The sequence below is a fragment of the Chrysemys picta genome, chromosome 9 (assembly GCF_011386835.1).
Source record: "Chrysemys picta bellii isolate R12L10 chromosome 9, ASM1138683v2, whole genome shotgun sequence".
In the NCBI taxonomy this organism is placed as follows: domain Eukaryota; kingdom Metazoa; phylum Chordata; order Testudines; family Emydidae; genus Chrysemys; species Chrysemys picta.
In genome coordinates, this window is record NC_088799.1 from 90,461,644 (window position 1) to 90,483,579 (window position 21,936).

At 41.2% G+C, this 21,936-nt stretch overlaps 1 protein-coding gene across 4 annotated transcripts in view; it reads left to right on the top strand.

Moving 5' to 3' along the window:
- Positions 1-10,458: 10,458 nt before the first annotated feature.
- The window catches only part of THOC2 (THO complex subunit 2), a 110,159-nt gene continuing 98,681 nt past the window's right edge, over positions 10,459-21,936 (top strand). For 2 of the 4 annotated variants that reach the window (XM_065556644.1, XM_065556645.1), the window contains exons 1-2: positions 10,459-10,637; positions 18,597-18,655. In XM_065556644.1, the coding sequence (XP_065412716.1) occupies positions 10,570-10,637; positions 18,597-18,655 (127 nt within the window). In that variant the 5' untranslated portion in view covers positions 10,459-10,569. The remainder of the gene's footprint in view (positions 10,638-18,596; positions 18,656-21,936) is intronic. The other 2 variants (XM_024109693.3, XM_065556646.1) reach the window with 2 other exon arrangements.

Below are 21,936 nucleotides of genomic sequence, written 5' to 3' on the forward strand. Positions count from 1 at the left end.
GAGACATTGTTTCAGGCTGTCTGCAGACTCAGACCTCATGACCTGAGTTTACACTTGGTTTGGTTTGGAGTGCTATAGCTGCAGTCGCAGACAAGAGGGAGAGAACCTTATTCTAAAAAAAAAAAAAAAAAAGTTAGCTTCTGCACAATTTAAGCATGTCATACAGGCCACATAGCTACATCATGCAGGTTGGATCCAGCCTTCTGACCCTTGACATTGCTGCCTGATGCTATGTTAGGGTCCACCAGCTACATTTATCTACAAAACATGGAAAGTTATATTCCATAGTGTAAACATAATTCTGTGCAGAGGGATAAATTACATATTAAATTATGAACTGTGGACTGGGGCTTTGTGGAAACTTGGAAGCCTGAAGAATTGTTGGCTGTGTTAACTGTGTCTTAAAACTGCAAAATACTGAGGAAAGGTAAAGACTAAATCTGGTGTTTGCTGGTGTTCCAACCTATCAGTTCTGACATTTGGTCCCACTGATGTGAGAACTTGAGAAACATGCTGTAATTCTTGTTGCATATATGTCAGACGTTGTTGCTATATTCAGTGTTGTGGGTACTCTGTATAACAGTCTGGGGTTTATCAATAAATTCCTAGCTCTATTATGAGTCTGGGAGGGCTTTCCAGGCAGGGGATATGTGCATGTCCCAGTCCCTTCATGGGGTAGATTCTAAATCCATCTCCTGCCCAGTGCTTAATTTGTAATGAAAGCAGTGCCAGGGCTCAAGCAAATGTTTACATTCAGAATAGATGCAACAAGGCCAGAGGTGCTGGGGCCAAACTAACAAGCCTAAATGTGTCAGGGCTCAGCCCTGGCACAAATTAAGCATTGCCCCTGCCCCCATCTGGGTTTGGTGATAAAGGAATAACTCATGTTAACGTGTTATTTTTTAGTAAGTGACTCTACCACAAGGTTACATAGATGGGTTGCCAGTTCTGGAGCTAGGATGAGATATAGAGGTTGAGTATGACAAAAAAAGAATGACAGAAGTATTTGACAATCATTTGTCTGGGAGTGACTCTCCTTCATCTGGTTAGCTTCATAGCAATAGTCTGTACCCACCAATGTTAAAGATTCCATATTTGACTTTTACAGACAGTAGTGGCCAAATAGAGACAATTTCGATCGGAAAATGAAGAAGCTTTCTCTATTTGCACTATCCTTCATATAACTATGATTGTGAGCTAATGGAATGACCCAGCAGAAAGAACAAATAGAGTCACCAAGGCTTTTTCTTTAAGGAATAACATTTGTAGCAAGAAATCAAAATTTAATTCTTCCGCCTGCGGTTCAACCCAGACCTATGACTCTGGGTATAGAATTCAACCTATCTGAGGACATTTTTTCCCAAACAGCCACTCTTGTAGCCTTTCTCCTGAACATCTGTACAAGGGAAGGAAAAAAACTCTCTTGGTGTTTACGCTTGTTCACTGGAGACAAGATAGTGTCCCTGCATCCTGCCACAACATCAACATCAGTTCAGTAAATCAAGAATAAATACTTACTCTGTTCATAAAATGAACTAGCACAAGAACATCAATTTTCTAGTGTTCATCCTAGTTCTTTGCTGGATGATATATGATAGCAGGAACCCTGGATCCTAGCAGCTGAGGTTTGGGTAATATATCTTTGTCTGTAAGGCATAGATTTTAATAAGGAAATGTATTGCGAAGGTTGAAACTAAACAGTTTCTTACTCTTATCCAAGTGTTACCATAGTGCCTAAATAAGAACTTTTCTTTTTACTGTAGTCAATAGAGAATATTCAGATTGTTTCATTATTCATAGACTGAACATAGGAGGGAACCCAGCAGGTGACACAAAACTGCAATATGGCATTCTGTGGCTTTCTACCAGAATCAAGGTTTGTCTCTCTCGGCAGTGTTTAATTTTATCCAAATATTTAGGAAGCTAAAGGTCAATTTCTAAAAATATCAGAAGGCATCAAAAATCTAAAAGTACTGGTTTTAATTTTTCTGAAGAGAATAAGTGTTTTATTGAAATGGAAATATTTCTGTTAATTTTGGATACAAGAGAAGCTTCCTATTGCTTAACCAGGGTCTTTGATTCATTTACATGAGTCCTAGGGTGCCCATGACATCTCCTTAAAGCACACAAATGCTTCATCAGGAGATGGGGAATTAACTATAAAAGCTCCTGTGTAGGACAAAAATACAAAGCTTCCTTTGAACTCAGTAGTTTGTCACATTTCAACCAATGATAGTTCCTAGTGCCACAGCTGTGCACCACACGAGCAAGTGAAAAACAAAATTAAATATGATTGTGACTGCTGGGATGAGAGGATGATTTTTGTGTCCATAATATATTTATCCCAAGATGTACTTGGTGCATTATTCTATATTAAAGCATTTTCCTTTGCTAGTAAGTTTCGACATATTAAAATATTTGAGTATCTACATCTAAAGGACCACGTGCTGTACATCTTTACTGAGTAGAACATTTCACAAAAAATGCATCTCAAAATGCTTTATAGAATAATACAGTACAATTTCAGAGTTAATGAATACTAGAAGAGAGTGAGAAAAATTAAGATGTGTAGGCCATAATGGTTCTCTAGGTACCTCTGAATCACCATGTTACCCTCTGCCTCTAGCGTAGGTCAATCTTGCCTGTGCCTAGCTGGGTGTCAGGTTACCAGTAGGTGCACCCCAATCCCCAAGTCCCTTTGAAGTAACCCCCTGTGATAACCAGCCTCTACACTAGGCCACTCACTGGAACCCCAAATCATCTACCCCTAAAGGAGCAGTGTACCCCAGTTTACCATTTTACCTTAAATCCCCCGCTCCTGTATAACACTGAGCACTTGTAATAAAACAAATGAAAGTTTATTTAAGAACAGTTAGAGATTCTACTAGAAACAAGAGAGAGTGATGGAAACAAATAGTTACAACACAATACAAAGCTCAATAATAAAAAAGTAGGTTCAGTCTGTTGCAGAGCTGGCTGGCTTCACAGGACTCAGGATCCGATTTTTCATGAGAACACCGCTGCTGCTGAGGATGTCTCCTCAGAAAAAGGATACAGGGTGCCTTTCTCCACCCTGTCTTTTATCTTTATTCCTAGGTGGGACGATTCTCTCTGTGTTATAATGTCTTTGTTATGCCCAAGTGGTTTTGATTGATTGCATTTGTCTCTGATAGTTTTTCACTGAAAGTCTTGGGATGGATCAATGTTAGACAACTGAGCCTCTCACATCACTGGCTAGCCGGGGAGGGTGACAACTCCCTCCTGCTTAAATGGACCATCTCCAAGATATTTTATCCCCTGGTGACTGACTTTTACTCCAAATTTATAAAGCATACTTTCAATGTAAATACATTATTCCTTAAACATTACGCATGCATACATCTCACAATGATTATGAATCTTGATAAATTACAAGCTTTCTGGTGATACCGTACACATTACTCTTTATGGATAAATATTCTGTGAGATATTTGGCCAGAAGCCGGGAATGAGCAACAGGGGATGGATCACTTGATGATTACCTGTTCTGTTAATTCCCTCTGCGGACCTGGCACGGTCCACTGTTGGAAGACGGGATACTGGGCTAGATGGACCTTTGGTCTGACGCAGTAGGGCCATTCTTATGTTCTTCTGTTTTTGGTGTAGTGAGTTTGTCAGGTCTGAGGTGAGAGTTGTTTGCAAAGAACAGGGGTGTGATGGGTTGGATCACAGAAACCCCCTTGGGAGTTGAAAGCAACAGAGGGTCCTGTGGCACCTTTGAGACTAACAGAAGTATTGGGAGCATAAGCTTTCGTGGGTAAGAACCTCACTTCTTCAGATGCAAGTTGGTACATTGGAGTTGCCACCCAATGTACCAAGATTACCGCTGTTCCTGTTTTCCCTGCCAGCTCAGGACTCCAGCACCCTGTCTTGCTGAGCCAGACACTCCCGTCTGCTCCAACACAGACCCAGGGTCTGAATCACTTGTCCCAAAGCTGCAAGTTTACCTGAAAACAGCTCACAGAAGTGTGCTTGTCTATAGCACTCAGATGCCCAACTCCCAATGGGGTCTAAACCCAAATAAATCCGTTTTACCCTGCATAGCAAACTCATAAATTGTTCGCCCTCTATAACACTGATAGAGAGATATGCACAGTTGTTTGCTCCCCCAGGTATTAATACATACTCTGAGTTAATGAATAAAAAGTGATTTTATTAAATACAGAAAGTAGGATTTAAGTGGTTCCAAGTAGTAACAGACAGAACAAAGTAAGTCACCAAGCAAAATAAAATAAAATGCGCAAATCTATGTCTAATCAAACTAAATACAGATAAGATCCTCACCAGTTCCAGAATGCTCCCTTTTACAGGCTAATCTCCTTTTAGCCTGGGGCCAGCAATCACTCACACCCCCTGTAATTACTGTCCTTTGTTCCAGTTCCCTTCAAGTATCCTGGGGGGCGGGGGTGGAGAGGCTCCTTCCTTAGCCAGCTGAAGACAAAATGGAGGGGTCTCCCACGGGTTTAAATAGACTCTCTCTTGTGGGTGGAGACCCCCCTCCTCCCTCCTATGCAAAGTCCAGCTCCAAGATGGAATTCTGGAGTCACCTGGGCAAGTCACATGTCCCTGCATGACTCAGTCTTTACAGGCCAAAGCCATTGTCCACATGGTATCTTGCATGTCTCTCGGAAGACTTCTCATGTGGATTGGAGCATTCCAAGATGCATTGTTCCCCAAGTGTTTCCTGAACAGGTACTTAACCTGGCGAATTCCTTCCTAAAGAAGCTGACCAAATGCCTCACAAAGCTTACTTAGAAACCAAGCAAGCATACAGCCCATATTCTTAACCTCAAGTAGAAAATGATATATATGTACAAATAGGATGAATAGATATAGTAGACCATAACCTTTACGGAGATATGTTACATGGCACAGGCAGCACAAAACATATTCCAGTTATATCATACCTACATTTATAAGCACCCCCCCATAAAGCCTTATGGGGTACACTGTCACAAGGGGACCCTTTTCAAAGAAGCCTCTGTGTCACATAGGCGATAGAGAAATCTGATGTGACTATACAGAGTATAGGAAGGCTCTTCCAGATAGAGGGAGCTGTGGAAGAGTTGACCTTTATACCAGCAGTGCTGAGATTATGTGAAGGGACAGTGGGAGGCTGGTGTCAGATAAGCGAGAGTGGGAAGGAAACCAAAGAGAAAGATTTCAGAGTAGCAGCCTTGTTAGTCTGTATCTGCAAAAAGAACAGGAGTACTTGTGGCACCTTAGAGACCAACAAATTTATTTGAGCATAAGCTTTCGTGGGCTACAGCCTACTTCATCAGATCCATGTAGTGGAAAATACAGTAGGAAGATATATATATACACAGAGAACATGAAACAATGGGTGTTACCATACTCACTATAAGGAGAGTGATCAGTTAAGGTGAGTTTTTATCAGCAGGAGAGAAAAAGAACTGTTTGTAGTGGTAATGAACATGGCCCATTTCCAGCATTTGACAAGGAGATATGAGGAACTGTGTGTGTGTGTGTGTGGGGGGGGGGGGGGGGGGGAGGAATAAGCATGGGGAAATAGTTTTACACCATAGAGAAGGGAAATGCAATGGTCAGAGTGAAGATGAAATTACGAATGAGGATTTGAGCACAGGTACGTGATCTATATAGGCAATATTTGAGAACGGTGAGAAACAGATCTGTAGACAAAGGAGATGGAAGAGGAGGAGCAGAAGCAGGAAAACCAATCAAGGAATACATTAATTATATAGACAGGAGAGACCAAGGGAATGGCTGAGCTGAAGAGGGAAATAGAGGAGAGTGAGTTGTGTTTGGCAGGGTGTTTGTGAAAGAACATACTATATTAGAACTGTTCAGTCCTGTAGAAATAATATTTTATCTTTAATATATTTTGTTTAGGTGTCTGCTCAGAGAAATGGTCCGTCAGAGGTCAGCTGCTTCCCAAGAACTCCCTCCTGGCTTGGGGGGGTGTCTACGCTGCACAGTATATCCGGGTTCAGACTGAGGTTTAAGCCCAATGCCCCCTACCATCCACACACAACACCTCCTGATTTGCACCATAAACCTTTCAGGACCTGGGCCTGCAGACTTGCCTAGGGGTATGACAGAGAAACCCATAGACAAAGGGTCCCCTGGTTCTTTTAAACAGCTCTCACTTCAGACCTGACACACTCATTACACCAAATACATATTTTGCAGGGTATTTATTCAACAGGGATATCATGTGAGATGTCTACAGCTAGCTCATAACTTGTCAAGACTCAATCATTGTGAGATGTATAGATGGGTAATATTTAAGGAATACTCTATTTATATTGAAAGAAAGCTGGAGTAGAAATTAATCACCAACAGGTAATGGGCCTTGGGGATGGCCCATCCAAGCAAGAGGGAGTTGTCATTCCTTCCTAATCAGCCGGTGAGGTAATGCAGGGCTCAATTGAACAGCTTTGCTCCTTTCCAAAACTATCAACGGAAAGTCATCAATCAAAACCTCTTAGAGGCGAAAAAGGAATATTGGAACAGACAGAGCTTTCCCCTGGCTGTGAATAGAAACAAAAAACTATTTTCTGTATAGCAGAGGGTAGGAAAAGACACTCTGCATCCATTCACTAAGGAAACTCCTTGGGGAGGAAGGCTGCTTTCGTGACAATCCATGTGTAAGCACTTGGAGCATAATAGGGTAATAAGGAATGGCCAATGTGGATTTGTCAAGAGCAAATCATGCCAAACCAACCTAATTTCCTTCTTTGATAGGGTTACTGGCTTAGTGGATAGGGGGGAAGCAGTAGATATGATATATCTTGATTTTAGTAAGACTTTTGACAAAATCCCCACATGACATTCTCATAAGCAAACTATGGAAATGTGGTCTAAATGAAATTACTATAAGGTGGGTGAAAAACTGGTTTAAAGTCCATACTCAAAGAGTTCAATGTCAAACTGTGGTTCCACAGGGGTCAGTCCTGGGTTTGGTACTATTCAATATTATCATGAATAACTTGGATAATTGGGTAAAGAGTATGTGTATAAAATTTGCAGATGACATCAAACTGAGGGGTTGCAAGTGCTTTGGTGGACAGGATTAGTATTAAAAACAACCTTGACAAATTGGAGAATTGGTTTGAATTCAACAGATGAAATTTAATAAAGACAAGTGGAAAGTACGTTACTTAGGAAGGAAAAGCTAATGCACAACTACAAAATGGGAAATAACTGGCTAGGTGGTAGTACTACTGAAAAGGATCTGGGGGGGGTGATAGTGGATCACAAATTTAATATGAATCAACAATGTGATGGAGCTGCAAAAAAGACTAATATCATTCTGGGATGTATTAACAGCAATGCAGGGCCGCTCAGAGGATTCAGAGGGCCTGGGGTCTTCGGCAGCAGGGGGCCCCCGCCGCCGAATTGCCGCCAAAGACCCGGCACTTCGGCGGCGGGTCCCGGGGCGGAAGGACCCCCCGCCGTGGGTCTTCAGGGCACTTCGGCGGCAGGTCCCAGAGTGGAAGGACCCCCCGCCGCCGAACTGCCGCCGAAGACCCGGAGTGGAAGAAGGTCCAGAGGCCCAGGCCCCGCGAGAGTTTTTCGGGGCCCCTGGAGGGGCCTGGGGCAAATTGCACCACTTGCCCCCCCCCCCCTGGGTGGCACTGCAGCAATGTTGTATGTAAGACATGGGAAGTAATTGTCCCACTCTCCTTGGGACTGTCGAGGCTTCAGCTGGAATACTGTGTCCAATTCTGGTCCAATTTAGGAAAGATGGGGACGAATTGGAGAGAATCCAGAGGAGAGCAACAAATACAATAAAAGGTTTAGAAAACCTAACATATGAGGAAGGGTTAAAGAAACTGGGCATGTTTAGTTTTGAAAAAAGAAGACTGAGGAGGAACTTGATTACAGTCTCTAAATATGTTAAAGGCTGTTATAAAGAGGACAGTGACCAATTGTTCTCCACGTGCACTAAAGATAGGACAGGAAGTAAGGGGCTTAATCTAGAGCAAGGGAGATTTAGGTTAGATATTAGGAAAAACTTTAACTATAAGAATAGTTAAGATCTGGAACAGGCTTCCAAGGGAGGTTGTGGAATCGCCATCATTGAAGATTTTTAAAAACAGATTGGATAAACACCTGTCAGGGATGGTCTAGGTTTACTTGGTCCTGCCTCAGCGCAGCAGGCTGAACTAGATGACTTCTTGAGGTCCCTTCCAGCCCTACATTTCTATGATTCTATGAACATTTTGGATCCTGTTTACTGAAAAAATATCCAGCTCTACAATGGACTGAATTTGGGGAGGAAATCTACTTTATTAGATAGGAAAGGTAACTCTTGATAAGTGTAGACTCCGGTTTCTTTTCTATGATTTTGTTTTGCATTGTAACCACTTGTTTCCACCACTCTCTTATTTCCTGTTAAATCTTTATTCTTACTTAAATAAACCTTACTTAGCTTTATAGTAAGTGCTCACAAGTGCTATGTTGTTTAGAGGAGTGGTGGTTTAACATAAAACTGGTAAATTGGGGCACACTGCACCTTGCTTACATGGAAGGACAATATTAGTAAAGTGTTTATGTATTTTTAGCTCTTTTATACATGTTTTGGCCTTTTTGAAAAAAAAAAAGTTAAACATGTCTGAGACTAAGGCCTGGACTACACTATAGTTAAGGTGACGTAAAGCAACTTATGTCAACACAACTCTGCAAGCTGCCACCGATGTAAGTAGCCCACTACACTGACTTAGTAACTCCACCTCTGTGAGAGGCATAGCGCTTAGGTCAAGGTTGACGCAGTGTCTGGGTAGACACTGCATTGCTTACATCACCTTTTGCTGCCTGACAGCCAGAGCCCCACCGCCCGGGGCTGACAACTAGAGCCCTGCTGCCTGGGACTGACAGCACAGCAGGGCTTGGGCTGTCAGCCCAGGGCTGTGTGGTTCCAGCTGTCAGTGCCCCAAAATTCCCCATACTGACAGTTAAATTGGTGGAAGCGCTCTTGATGAGGACATGCGCCGCCGACAGAAGGGGTGTTGAGTGGACATGAAAAACTGATTTAATTACTGCAGTGGCTCTGTGTCGCCGTAACTTAAGTGGACTTAATTTTGTAGAATAGACTTGCCCTAGGATTTAAGAAGGGATCACTCTTTCTTTTCAATAGATTTAGAATATATCTATCAAACTATTGGTATGACAAATACGGATGAAATGAGTTTTTAACACAATCAAAATAGTTTTTGCAGTGCCTTGACTGCAACTGCATCATTAAATACAAATTAACATTACCACTATAAATTTTTAGAACAGAGCTACACAATTAGATAGTTATATTGATGCCCTTTTGATAAATATCTAAGAATAAATTTATTTTAATAAGTTTGTGAAGTCACAGGCATATGCATGGATGGCAATCTAGGCTGAGGATATGGGGATGTTTGAGGGACAGATGAGCGGGAAGTTGCTACAGGCTCAGCGCTACCCCTGTGGGATTGGTGGAGGCCAGTGGCGTATTTAGTGGAAAGTTGCTGGGTACCCAGTGTTTGTAATACACTGGGGAGGGGGAGTTGCTGGAGAATGGGGGTTTCCATTGTGAGAGGGGATTTGCTGCAGGCCCGCTGTTTGCGCCTGGTGTATTTGGGTAAGTTGATGGAGGCCTGGTATATTGCAATGTATTTGGTGGGTGGACTGCAGGAGACCCTTTGGGGGAGATTGGTGAGGTCCCAGGATTACTGATGTCTTTGAGGGAAGGTTGCAGGGGGCCCAGTGTATTTGGGGAGTGTTGCAAGGGCCTGGTGCATTCAGTGGGTGGATGGCAGGGGGCCCACTGTATTGGGGGGGATTGTTAGGGGTCCAGTGTATTTGGGGAACTTACTGGGGGCACAGTGTATTTAGAAGGGGAATTACAAGGGCTCAGTGTATTCAGTGGCAGAGGGTCCTGTGGCACCTTTAAGAGTAACAGAAGTATTGGGAGCATAAGCTTTCGTGGGTAAGAACCGCACTTCCTCAGATGAGAAGTGAGGTTCTTACCCACGAAAGCTTATGCTCCCAATACTTCTGTTAGTCTTAAAGGTGCCACAGGACCCTCTGTTGCTTTTTACAGATTCAGCCTAACACGGCTACCCCTCGGATACTTGTATTCAGTGGGTGGATGCAGGGGGCTGGATGTATTTGGTTGGGTTGCTGGGGCCCTGTGATATTGGTGTATTGGGAGAGTGCTGAGGGCAGGTGTTAGCGGGGCGCTGTTAGGCGTTACCGATGTCTTTGGTAGGGGGGTTGTCGGGGGCCCGGTGTTGCCGGAGTATCGGGGGAAGGGGGGATCGGGACTCGCTCGGCGCGGCGGTGTCTGGCCGGGGAGGTTTGCGGGCAGGCGGCGGGGCCGGGGCTTAGCAGCAGCCGCGCGCTGAGGGGAGGCGGACTCGGGAGTGTTACGCTGCCGCTCGGCGGGAGGGCGCGCGTTCTTCTCCCAGGCTGCCCCGGGCCCGTTTCCCGTCATGCCTGGCGGGCCGGCCCGTCCCCTCTGACCCCGGCCCGTCGCTCCCCCATCCGGGCTCTCGGCGCCACACGGGGAAGATGGCGGCGGCGGGGGCGCTCCCTGCCGAGTGGATAAAGAACTGGGAGAAATCGGGCAAGAGCGAGTTGTGAGTGCGGGGCCGCGCGGGGGGAGGAGGGGGCCGGGCGCTGGAGTCCGGGGCCCGCCGGCCGGGCGCTAGGGGCTGGAGTCTGGGGCCCGGTCGGGCGGAGGGGCCGGGAGCTGGGAACGCAGTGGGTAGAGGGCAGGGCTCTGGGCTGCGTTCCCCATGTCGCACCCCAAAGGGCTCAGCGCCCCCTACCGGGTCTGCGCCCTTTCACCCTCACTAGCGCCCTCCCCGGGGCGTGACCCGCCCCCCTCCGCCGGCCCAGATCGCTGGGCTCTGGGTGCACGAGTCCCAAGCGCCCCCTTCCTGCCCTTGGGCTAAGCTCCCCCGAGCGTTGCCCCCCGTTCGCCCCCAGTGTCTCCGCTCTTGGGGCTGAGCCCAAGGCTCTCGAGTTGGCCTGTCTCCGCCAGTGGCGAAGCGTCAGGCGCCCCAATACGGAGCATCCCCGGCAAGGCCCCAGCCCCGAAATCCTTCGATCCGAGGGATTTAACGCCCACGTCTCTTCTCCGATCCAGCCCAGGGTGGTCACTACCGTGGATGGTTCATTCCTCCCTTGTGCTCCCGCGGGGTGGGCTTTGTGTGCCAAGAGAGTTCCACTTCGCCCTCCCCAGTCCCTCTGGGTCCATTGGGCTTGGCAGTGAAAAGAGCTGCCTTGTCCCTAGTCCTAAGAGGTCTCCACTTTGGCAGGTTCCCTGATTGTATTTATTGCCCACTATGTGTTGGGGTTGCCTCTGATCCAGAGGTTTGACTTGAAATTCACAATCTCCTCAATTTAACATTGACTTGTTACTTGGGATGAAGGTTTTTTAATATTGTAGATTAATCTGAAGAGCTCTTAAAAACTTCCATCTCTCTGCCATTTATTAAAAGTGATGATACTTTCAAAGTTAAATTTTAAGCATAGAATATTTTGTGGTGAATTTCAGTGAGACATTATAGTATTCACGGCATCATTAATTTCCCTTACTCAAATTGGCACAGCTGTACAGTCCTCTCAAAAGCTGGATGAGGGGAAGAGGTGGTGAGGTGAATGGAGAACGTAGAGGCCCTCTGCAAACAGCACCATTCTTCCCTTGACCTGTTCCATTTTGTAGTGAAAGGAGTGGAATAGCCTTGTTGTCTGTGCCCTTGCATCATGCTATATATAAGCTTGACATAACCATGGCTTACACATGTTTTGGTCTGTACTAAAAACTAAACTGTATTATGACCAAATAAAGAAACAGCTGTATGGTAATAGGGTCCCCCTGACAGTAATAACTGCAGTGTAGATGGGTCTATAAAGAAACTAAAGTTCAAACTCCTTTTTAACTTTCCCTGTTTAGGATTCTATGTTGACAACTGAATTCACAATAAGCTTGAAAGATAATGAATAAGTATAGACACCGTATATTAGCCATTGTTTATGAATTTTTGTGTGTATATAGCAAGAACAATGGAATATACAAATGTAATACTTAAGCAATGTCTATTACAATATATAAATAGGTATAGTTCATTAAATTACACAGTATTTTTTATATAACATAGGTTTCACATACAAGACATGTATGTCGAGACTTGCCATTTTTTTCTAGTCCAGTTCTTACTCATGTTTGAGTTAGGAAACTGTTCAATATGATTCATTTTTGAAAACCCTCTTATGATAGGTGGTAATACAAAGCTAATGTTGAGAGATATTTCATAGTTGATTGTGTAAAGATATGTGCATTGTTTTGAAGACTCTATAGTGCTATAAAAGCAAATTTGCAGCAGTTTAGAAGGGGTGGATTAGCTTAGTCTTTGGCTATTGTAGGATTCATACAGATCAGCTAAACCATTTTCTAACAGAAAGACAGACTATCTTAGAAATATGTTACACGAAAGTATTCTAGTCTAGCCTGTGAACAAAAACAGAATATAAAATGATTTTGGTCCATTCATGATGGCTTATCGCAGTGTTACCATTTTAAATTTTTTGGAAGTGAAGAATTGTATCTTTATCAAACATTCCAGAAGATTTCTTGTGCACCAAAATTCTGGTTTCCTTGGAAGTACATAGTGAGTAATTGTGCTAGAATTTTTATTCTGAAACACTGACCAATCCCCTCTGTTAATAAAGAAAAGCAATTATTGATTGCATTTTACATTCATTTTAGATATGGAAATGAAATGCTTCAAAAATATTTTGTAACAGTTCTAGAAATGAAGAATTAGAAGCTTTGAAAGGGTGCTAAGTGCTTTGCAGAAGACCTAGGACATGAATCCAGCTCTAAAGAGCTTGCAGTCTAAATTAAATAATAGCATGACTGATTAAGTTCATAAACTATGGGAAGGGGATGAGCTGTAGAAGGACAACACCTGTAATTCTAGCAACTAAAGCTAAGTGATAAATGTTAGCAAAACTTGTTTTACCCATCTTTTTCATTGGGGGCAAGCTCCTATTCTCAAGCCAATGTTTAGTTTTTAAGTATGGTGGGGCTGGGCAAAACAGAAGCAAAATATCAGCTTTCACTCAAATAAGAACCAAGAATTGTCTGGGGAACAATCTATGGTTAGTAGGAAGAAAAGGTGAAGACAGAAAATTCATTAATTGCTGGTAATGTAGGGTAGCTTATGAGATCCAGAAAGATCACAGTCTGAAATGATATGTTGGCAAAGTTATTAGTTATCTATACTTAAGCATCATTTTACAAGTTGGGAATTGCCCTAATGAAACAGACCAAATAGTTTGTCTTGTTTAGTATTTTGATTCTTGACTGTGATCGGTTCTGGATGCTCAAAAGGCAGAAGTAAACAGCCCACTATATATTACTCCTTATATAATACTGTATAAAAGTGTGGTGATCAGGTTATGCTCTGAAGCATGAGAGTTGATGGCTTTTGTAATATTATTAGGGCTGTCAAGCGATTAAAAAAATTAATCCTGATTAATCACGCTGTTAATAATAGAATACAATTTATTTAAATATTTTTGGATGTTTTAGATCATTTTCAAATATATTCAATTACAACACAGAATACAAACTGTACAGTAACAACAAGGAGTCTGGTGGCACCTTAAAGACTAACAGATTTATTTGGGCATAAGCTTTCGTGAGTTAAAACCTCACTTCTTCGGATGCATCCGAAGAAGTGAGGTTTTAACTCACGAAAGCTTATGCCCAAATAAATCTGTTAGTCTTTAAGGTGCCACCAGACTCCTTGTTGTTTTTGTAGATACAGACTAACACGGCTACCCCCTGATACTTGAAACTGTACAGTGCGCACTTTATATTTATTTTTGGTTACAAACATTTCCACTGTAAAAACAACAACAAAAAAAATAGTATTTTTCAGTTCACCTAATACAAGTATTGTAGTGCAATCTCTTTACCATGAAAGTTGAACTTACAAATGTAGAATTATGTATAAAACCCCTCTGCATTCAAAAATAAAACAATGTTAAATTTTAGAGATTACAAGTCCAATCAGTCCTACTTCTTGTTCAGCCAATCGCTCAGACAAACACGTTTGTTTACATTTGCAAAAGATAATGCTGCCCGCTTCTTGTTTACAATGTTGCCTGAAAGTGAGAACAGGTGTTTGAATGGCGCTGTTGTAGCTGGCATCTTAAGATATTTACATGCCAGATGCGCTAAAGAGTCGTGTACCTTGATGCTTCAACCACCATTCCAGAGGACCTGTGTCCATGCTGATGAAAGGTTCTGTCTGATAATGGACCAAAGCAGTGAGGACCAACAAATGTTCATTTTGATCATCTGAGTCAGATGCCACGAGCAGAAGATTGATTTTCTTTTTTGGTGGTTTGGGTTCTATAGTTTCTGCATCAGTGTGTTGCTCTTTTAAGACTTCAGAAAGCATGCTCCACACCTTATCCCTCTCAGATTTTGGAGGGCACTTGAGATTCTTAAATCTTGGGTCGAGTGATTAGCTATCTTTAAAAATTTCACACTGGTATCTTTTTTGCATTGTCAAATTTGCAGTGAAAGTGTTCTTAAAACGAACAACGTGCTGGGTCATCACCCGAAACTGCTATAACATGAAATATATGGCAGAATGCGGGTAAAACACAGCAGGAGACATACAATTCTCCCACAACGAGTTCGGTCACAAATTTAATTAACACATTATTTTTTTAACAAGCATCACCCGGAACGATGGCCAAAGAATGAAGAGGCATATGAATCTTTAGTGCATCTGGCATGTAAATATCTTGCAATACCAGCTACAACAGTGCCATGCGAATACCTGTTCTCACTTTCAGGTGATGTTGTAATTAAGAAGTGGGCAGCATTATCTCCCCTAAATGTAAGCAAACTTGTTTCTCTTAGCGATTGGCTGAACGAGAAGTAGGACTGAGTGGACTTGTAGGCTCTAAAGTTTTACATCATTTCGTTTTTGAGTGCAGTTTTGTAACAAAAAAACCCTACATTTGTAACTTGCACTTTCATGATAAAGAGAGTGCACTACAGTCCTTGTATGAGGTGAATTGAAAAATACTATTTCTTTATCATTTTTACAGGGCAAATATTTGTAATAAAAAATAATATAAAGTGAGCACTGTACTCTTTGTATTCGGTGTTGTAATTGAAATTGATTTGAAAATGTAGAAAAACATCCAAAAATATGTAATAAATTTCAATTGGTATTCTGTTGTTTAACAGTGAGAGCAATTGTGATTAATTTTTTTTGAGTTAATCGCGTGAGTTAACTGCGATTAATCGACAGCCCTAAATATTATCCTAGCTAGTCTGATCTTTTGTACTTTTTAAAGAGTCTTTGTTTATTTTGATAAACAAGTATGACAGATGTATCAAAAAACATGGAGTGGATCATGGTACTGTAAGTTTAAAAAATGCAATATCTATAGTCAGCATTGACAAAGAGATTAAGACAATTCAATCTATGTATTATTCTAAGCAATAAGAAAAATACTAAATCATAAAGTTAACACTGTTATGACATAAACATTAATACTCAAATAACAGATCATAAAGATTCTGGACATATCCATAGATGGCTACGATCAAAAATAAAAATATAACAGATTAGTCTAAGCGATCAGCCATCCGATTCCTAAAAATTCTTCACAGCCCTTATTTATAATTATTTGTACACTTTATAAACTAAGGATGTAAATAACATGTAAAAACAGTAACTATGTAACCGATTAAATTTCTATCGGTTACACGGTTAAACGTTAACCCATAGGAACTAGGGTGTGGGGGGTGCTGCAGCACCCCCACGTTTTACATGGGTCCCAGCTGCCGGCCCCTGCGCCCAGGGGTCCCTGCTGCCGCCTGACTGCGGGGCTGGCAGCTGCACTGGGATGCCAGGTGGCCGAGGGGCTGGCAGCCCGGAGGAACCCTGGGCGCACAGGACGGCAGCTGGGACCCTGGGCAGAGTTTAATCGTTAACAGAAACCGATAAGCATCAAGCATCAGTGAGTTTCACATACCAGTTATATGTTGGAAAAAAGTATTTAAAATTTTTTGCCTTTTAATTTATGTGTCACTTGTTTTTGAGAGAGGTTAGTTAGTGCTGGTCTTTCTTTTTCTTTTCTTACTAACTGCTCTTAATCTTCTTGGAAGCTCCCACACTTGTAACTTTATTTTAGTCCTGTGTTTTTTTTTAAATGAGGTGACCCAAACTGAGCATTGTTCATGGTGAGGTCATTTTTATATATGCGCGCGTTCACATGCACACGCAGAGTGTGCATGTGTGTATCTTAACCCTTCTAAGTATACCATAATATCTTATTTGCGTGTGTTTCACCACTGCTTGGTACTGGGCGGACATGTCCATTGAACTTATACAATGACACCTTTGTTTTCTTGTAAATTAAAAGACTAATCCAGGACTGTGTAGTGTGTCAGAGTAGCTTTAATGATTTCTTTGGCCACCTTAAACAATGGGTTGATCTTCAAGATGAGCTGAAAGAGCATTCTTGATATTTTGAGTCGTTTCAGTTTGTCGTATGTGATGGGCGTTTATATTTGTCTGTAGTACAGAAACAACTTAAAACCCTTGAACTTGCACTAAGATCTGCTGAAGTGGACCCTTTAGCGCACAGTGGAGTTCCATTAACATCACAGCTTGTTGATCCATTATAAAAACTGATATCGGAAGGACTTTGTGCTCCAAAGGGTCTGCCTGAGTGGATCCCAGTGTAGGATCAGGGACTTAGTTTGACTGTTAATTTTAAGCAGAAAGTAGAAATGACTGCACATAGGCTGACTGTAATGTGTACTAATTAATCTACTTAATATTTAAGAAAATACACTGTAGACTCCGAAGAAAGACTAGTTTGAGATCAGATGGCCTGAAATAGTTCTTTTGAAGAAATATTGATTTTTGTAAATGCTTTTAAAGGTCTATTTATCTTGGTTAATAATGAATAGAAGAAAATTCACCATTAGTGAAAGAATGAAATAGAAGCTTCTTGGCCCCAACGTTAGAAATAGACCTGTCCATGTTATGTGATATGTTAGAGAGAATCTATTGTGTTTTCTGTAACAGTAAAAAAGTAATCATAATAATTTGAGCCATACCTTCACTTTATGTGGCACGAAAGCTTCCATAATGTAGCTGTACAGTGAACCTGCTTATTGCATTATATTTACATTTGAAATTGCACATTTTCTTAATGTTTGACACAGTATATGTATCTTTTTGTTGTTAAAATCACCTAATACTTTGATTGATAGAACAGCTGTTTGGACCAGATTGGAAGGAAGTTGTGTGCATTGGTTGCAAGCAGCCTGAGTGACTGGCTATGATTGTTGTATGAGCTTTCTTTAGAAGAGTTAATATATAATTTTGGTTATGATATCAAGGAAACCTAATATTTTTATATATAATCTACATTATAACATACTGCTATGAGTTTTTATATATCTTTATGAGAGAATGTAGAATTTGCATAGTTTTGATGCTGTCTTCATTTTTAATTCTCTCAAACTCTGAAATGAATTGTAATATCTGAAGTTGTGGTCCTTACAAGAATATAATTGTTCTCTTGCAAACTTTAAAAAAATCTGATTTGAGTAGTCTACTACAATTTTATAAATGTAGGCATTTACACATTTTTTAGGTCTCTGCTCTTATGTTTTGGGGCCTGATCTTGCAGTGAGAACAGCGCAGGAAGATCCCGGTACCCTTGAGGAGCATTTTTGAAGTCAAAGCCCCACCTGGGTGCACAGATAGCTATTAACAAAAAAAACAAAAACAAAAAAAATCTTAAAATATGTAAGGTCTTCTCTTTCACAAATATATAAGGTCTTCTCTTTCACAAGGTATTCTCTTTCACAACAGTGTTGTTTTTAAAATGGATACAAGATTATTTAGAATGCTGTTGTGTAGACATATTTTTTAAAATAAGGGATTTGCACAATATAACACAGACACTGATCTAGAGGACAGAACCCTCCAGCCTATAATCATCTTTTTTATAGTTTTATTTAAAGATTAAAATAGATACTTAGTAGTGTGTGCACACTCCTCCCCCTTGCTGGGATTATGTTTTGTGAAATCATGTGAATGCCTAGCATTAAAACGTGAACAAATATTTCAAACATACATATGGACAAAAGTTCAATAATGGCCACTGGAAAGATACTTGCATGTCACTTCTTAACGATATTATGTAAATGGCAGTGCTTTCTTGCCTACTTTCATGTCCTTATATTGCCTTAATTTCTCAGTTTTCTGGCAGTCGTGCTGAGAAAGCGTGGCAATCCAGAAGCTGGTGTATGGAAGTACTGCTACATTTGTAACTTTTCTAAATTAAGATCCTAATTTTAGCTTTAAGTATTGAATAAAGATTATGTTTTGGTTTTCAACTGGTTTGGCTTGTCAAAATAATCTAAAATAACTAGATACATATAGAACAGCAAACAGTACTATATAATTCTGTTTGTAACTAAACTTCATGACTGATTTTGAAAACTGAAATTGTATAAAGAATATTTCTCTTTTCAGTTTGCAATTATGCCGCACGCTCAGTGAAAATAAAAGCCATGAAAATGTGACTTTCAGAGGTAAGTTGATATCATCCAATATACTTGGAGTGTGTGTATATATATATATATATATATATGAAATTGATCAGGGTCCAAATGTGTGCCTGGATGGAATGTCAATATGTATGGTGATTGCTGCATAATAAGGAGGGGGGAGCTCAGTGCATACAGCCAGGAGGATATCCATTTACACAGATTCAGTTAATCTCAAACATTCACACAGGAAGTATGTAAAGGGAGCGCTCTGCAGTCCCGCAACCAGTCTTTGGTTAGGGAGGTGGATTTCTTCACGGTAACTCCTTGTGAAGTTCCATATGCAAAGCTCAACTGCTTACGTTTTGTGGAGAGCTGAGTTTTATTCTAACAAGTAATTAGGAATATAAGAAATGCTTGGAATGTACAGAAGTAGCTGCTTAATAATGCAAGTATAAACTCTTAATCATATTGTTCAGTTTGCTCCTATAGAGTTATAGTTCTTAGTTTCCAATTCTGTCTTCCTTGGGTAAATATATTGCCGGTTTTAGTTTCTAAAGTTCCAATTTTAAAAAGGGTTTTAACGTTCATTCCAAAATGTGTGTATTTACAATTTTGATGGGGAGCTTTAAGAATTAGAATGATTAAAATGTCCAAGGACAAATAAAAAAGCATAATTTTGCAACATAAACAAGAAAAATTGCATTTTGGCTTTATTTGCTCTGTATGATTCCCTGAAAGGAAAGATTCAATATTATGGAGTCTGCAAAGCTGCTTACTTTGTTTAGGTGGTGTCTGGGGATCTTGTTAAAACAGTTGCCTTGGGAAACGATAAAAGCAGAGGGGATTATTATTTTGAAACATAAATGTGATTTAATTAATTTTGCAAAATAAAAAGTATTTAATGTTAAACAAATAAGTAAAATTGCAAAAATATATTTTAACTCCCAAGTATGTTTAGAATAAGTAATTGTTTTAATAGAAGGCTGATGGCCCCAAAATGAGCTGTTTTCAATCATCATCTTCCTTTATTGACTTTTATAAACTTGAGATTCAAACTTTCACTGACATTTATAAAGCTGTCTATTTCCTTCTGATTGAGGAAAGTTACTAGATTTGGTGACATACTTAAAAAATTGAAATTTATGCAGTCTCTATAATTGAACAGTTCTCATTCAATTAAAACATAGAAGGGTCTGATTCTGTTCTCGCAATGATGTAAAATGGGAATAACTCCATTTAAATCAGTGTTTTGTGTTATAAAACTAGTGAGAGGAAATAAGGCCCACAGTCTACTGGGGAACTCCTAGTTCCTATTTCAGAAGATAAATTAGCTTGATGAAGACAAAACACTTTAAATTTTCTTATTTTTTAGATGCTTAGATACAACAATGGTGCTTTCAATAAAAAAAGGAATTAAACTGTGATTAATTTATATTATTTTTGTGTGAATTGTTACTACCAGCACTTCTTAAAATTCTGAGTAAGTTCTATATCAATTTCAACTGCTGCTTCCCTTATATATTAAAATTATTTAGTTGTATTTTGATGATTATTATTGTAGTGTCCCAGAAACACCAATCAAGGTTATGGTTCCATTGGGGTATGTGCTATACAAGCAAATAGGACAGTCTGTGTCCCAGACGCTGTTTCTGTCTCAGAATAAGTTGAGATTTAAGCTGAGAAGTCTGTAAGTGTAATAAAGTATGCTTCTGTCTCATCTGATGACTAAGGTATCAAACTTTTTAAATTATTTCTGGAGCATATGTTGACCTACTATAAAATGCTTCTGAATTATATATTTAAAATATCCTAAATATCCACCCAAAATTTAAACAACCCCCTCAAACGTCTACTTTTGAAATAATACCATTATTTATTTAGAAGATACGCCATTTCTCAATATTGCAGCTGATCTTGGAAAAAATATCTTGGACTGTCTAGTTAGGTGACTGACTTCGACTAACTGATTATTTTGAAGATTAGCGTAATCAATGAATGGGGATTCAAAGCAGAGGACAGGAACATAGGAGTTGTCATATTGGATCAGACCTGAGGTTCATATAGTTCATTATCCTGTCTCTGACTGTGGCCAGTACCATATGCTTTGGAGGAAGATGTAAGATTGCTGCAGTACGGAGGGTTGGGGTTACATGTCCCCACATTAGGTCTCCTCCTGAATTCTAATAGTTAGAGATTGGCTTAAACTCTGAAGAATTAGAGTTCCTTCATCAGAAATACTACTTCAAAGAAAATTAAGAACATTTTGCCCAACTCTGAAATTAAACAATTCCATGCTATTAATGTAACTTCAGGTTAGAGTTTTGTAATCCCAAATGTATAGAGTAGTTGGTTTTCGTCAAAAAGATCCACGATCTGAGTACTCATTGAGCACACTGTTGACGTTTAATATTTTCAACCGGGTGTTTTGTATGGCTATGTCTACATGGCTTGGTAGGAGTGTGATTTCCCCTGCTAGTGTTCACATAGTTGCGCTAACTCTCAGTGAGCTAGCGCAAGTGTAAATAGCAGGGTAGCCAAACTATAGCATTGGTTGTAGCTGTGGAGACATGGGTGAGCCTTACCAAATACATACGCACCAATTTCAGGTGGTTTTGTATTCATTACGACTCAGCGGTGCCTTCATGGCACTACCAGTGCTACTGTGGCTACACTGCTATTTATAGTGGTACTAGCTCAATGAGAGCCTGCGCGAGTGTGAGGTGAGGAGTGGAATCACACTCCTAGCTTGTAGTGTAGACATAGCCTTTAACAGTGGTGGCCAAATTTACTGACCCTCCGAGCCGCATACGACAATCTTCAGAAATTCAAGAGCCGGAGTGCGCCTGCTGGGGCTTGGGGCCTCAGCCCTGCAGGAGCCGTCTGCTGGGACTTGGGGCTTCAGCCCTGCTCCTGCTGAAGCCCCAAGCCCTGACAGGTGTGCCCTGCTGGGCTGGAGCCTTGAGACCGCCCCCCTCCCTGCTGGGCAGAAGCCAGAGGCTATCTGGGGGAGGGGTGGGGGGGGGACACATGAGGTAACGTGGTTCCCCCCCTTCCCCCCCCCCCCCCCGATTTTTGCCAGGGTTTGCGGGCCGTGACCAGTTACATGCTGCTGTATGGCCCCCTCCATGCAAGGCAGCTGCTGGATCTGGCAAGCTGGGAGCTGCGGCCGTAGTGAGAGGCAGTGGCAAATAGCTGGGAGCTGCAGGCAGAGCCTCTGCTTTTGCTGCTGCCTCTCCCCGCTCCTCCCTGCAGCTCCCAGGTGTTTGCCATTGCCTCTCCACGGGGAGCTAACACCTGGGAGCTGCAGGGAGGGGCTGCTGAGG